The 1716-nt window shown below is 30.8% G+C and overlaps 1 protein-coding gene across 1 annotated transcript in view; it reads left to right on the top strand.

The window, feature by feature from the left end:
• Positions 1-1486: 1486 nt before the first annotated feature.
• LOC107097387 (protein DVR-1-like) overlaps positions 1487-1716 on the top strand; it is a 6213-nt gene continuing 5983 nt past the window's right edge. Inside the window, 1 exon segment of the mRNA XM_015394525.1 lies at positions 1487-1517. Within this exon segment, the coding sequence (XP_015250011.1) occupies positions 1487-1517 (31 nt within the window).

Here is a 1716-nt window from a genome sequence, read left to right as displayed (position 1 = left end):
AAGCACAAACTGACCTAACAAACAAGACATGAGGGAAACTTAAATAGTGGCTGATCAGACCACTGTTGACACAAGGGGGATAACTAGCAAAAAGCTAACTTAAAGTCGGGCTAAAGAAAATAGTCTAAATGTGCAGCTAATTTTTAAAAGGAAAAATATAAAAGTTACCACACAGCTTCAGTGTGACAGCAGGCTGTCACAAAGAGCTTTATAGAGTTTATTTCATTTTTAACCTGAACGTTGCATCCGTTCACATTACCAATATTACTAATACCTGATTTAAGTCGCTGTGCTCCAAAGTGGAGGTCGCGACCCTCCAGAGCATCGCAAGACACCAACTGGGGAGCCTCAATCATTGTGATATGATCCCAGGGGTATATAGAGGGCCAAAATATATCATGTAATAAATTTATGTAGAATTAAATAAGCAGTATTATTTATTTAAAAAGAAATCAATTTAATACTTTCTAACATTAAACATGGAATAAATGGTAAAATGCACAATTGAATAATTAATGTCCCATAAAATAATTGAAGATATGTTTAAATGAAGACTTGAATGATTAGAAATAAAAAAAAAAATGTACTTAAAATGACTGTAAATATTTTTTTATTTGTTAAATATAGAGAGCACCACTATATATAAACAGGCTGATATTTTAGGAATCTCTGCTGTAGAAAATCTACTGAATATTGTCAAGATAAAGGTTGGAGTCACCAGAGCTAAAGCTAGAGGTGACGTCAAGTTTATTAATGGCTTTTTTTTTTTTTAAATCATCTATCTAAACCAGGCTGATCACTGCATCTTCTCTGCAAAGATGTGTTTATTCATACCAGATTGATTAGTCTGGATTTTTTTTTTTACTCAACATTTGCAAAATCTTAAAAAAAAAATCTCCATATATATTCAATCAATATAATAATGAACTGAACTACTGAAATCATTTAGTTTTTTCATTACATTTTAACATTTTAGTACAACAGAAAACACAAAAAGATATTTGAAATGCTTTAAATGCATCCAGCATTTTAATCAACTTGAAGCAAAAAGCTGATTTATGTCTCTTAAGGCTTTAATGTTTATTGTTTTGACTGATAGCATCGGTTTGCTAAGTTCATAAAGTGTACAAAGATGTTACATCTATGTTCTTGATGCAGCTCTTTCTATCCTCTGTAAGGTCTTTCTTTTTCTTTTTTCTTTTTTTTACCTTATTGCAACTTCAGAACCACATTAAGCATGAATTGATTAAAAAAAGAGATACAGTAAGAATAAAGGATTAGGATCATATTTTTATCACTATGCATTATGACATCTTCTATATTTGAGAGGTTTATACTGATTAACTAGTGTTATTTTAGCCTGTAAACTACCAGTGTTAAAAGTTATTAAATCAATCAAAAAAAAAAAAAAAATCTAAAAATTGAAAAGTACCCTCACTGTGCACCAGGTGGAGCACTAAACTCACCAAAGGAGCACAAAAAGTCTATGTTCAGCTGTTTCCTAACAGACAAAGCAGGTAAAGTGAATAAAACCGAATTATAGTTCTTTGTATGGCTGCATCCTGAAGCAGGATTTTATTTCAGTTTGAGTGTTAAAGTTTAACATAGATTCCACAAACAATGAAATGCTAACATGGAGTCAAACACATCAGACGAAACTAATTTATTTAGCAGCAAAATGTTACCCTTAATACAATTGTTTTTTTGTTTTTTTTT

The sequence above is a fragment of the Cyprinodon variegatus genome, unplaced genomic scaffold, assembly GCF_000732505.1.
Source record: "Cyprinodon variegatus isolate N-32 unplaced genomic scaffold, C_variegatus-1.0 Scaffold691, whole genome shotgun sequence".
Taxonomy (NCBI): domain Eukaryota; kingdom Metazoa; phylum Chordata; class Actinopteri; order Cyprinodontiformes; family Cyprinodontidae; genus Cyprinodon; species Cyprinodon variegatus.
Note: the sequence above shows the minus strand (reverse complement) of the source record. Positions and strands in the feature narration are given on the sequence as shown.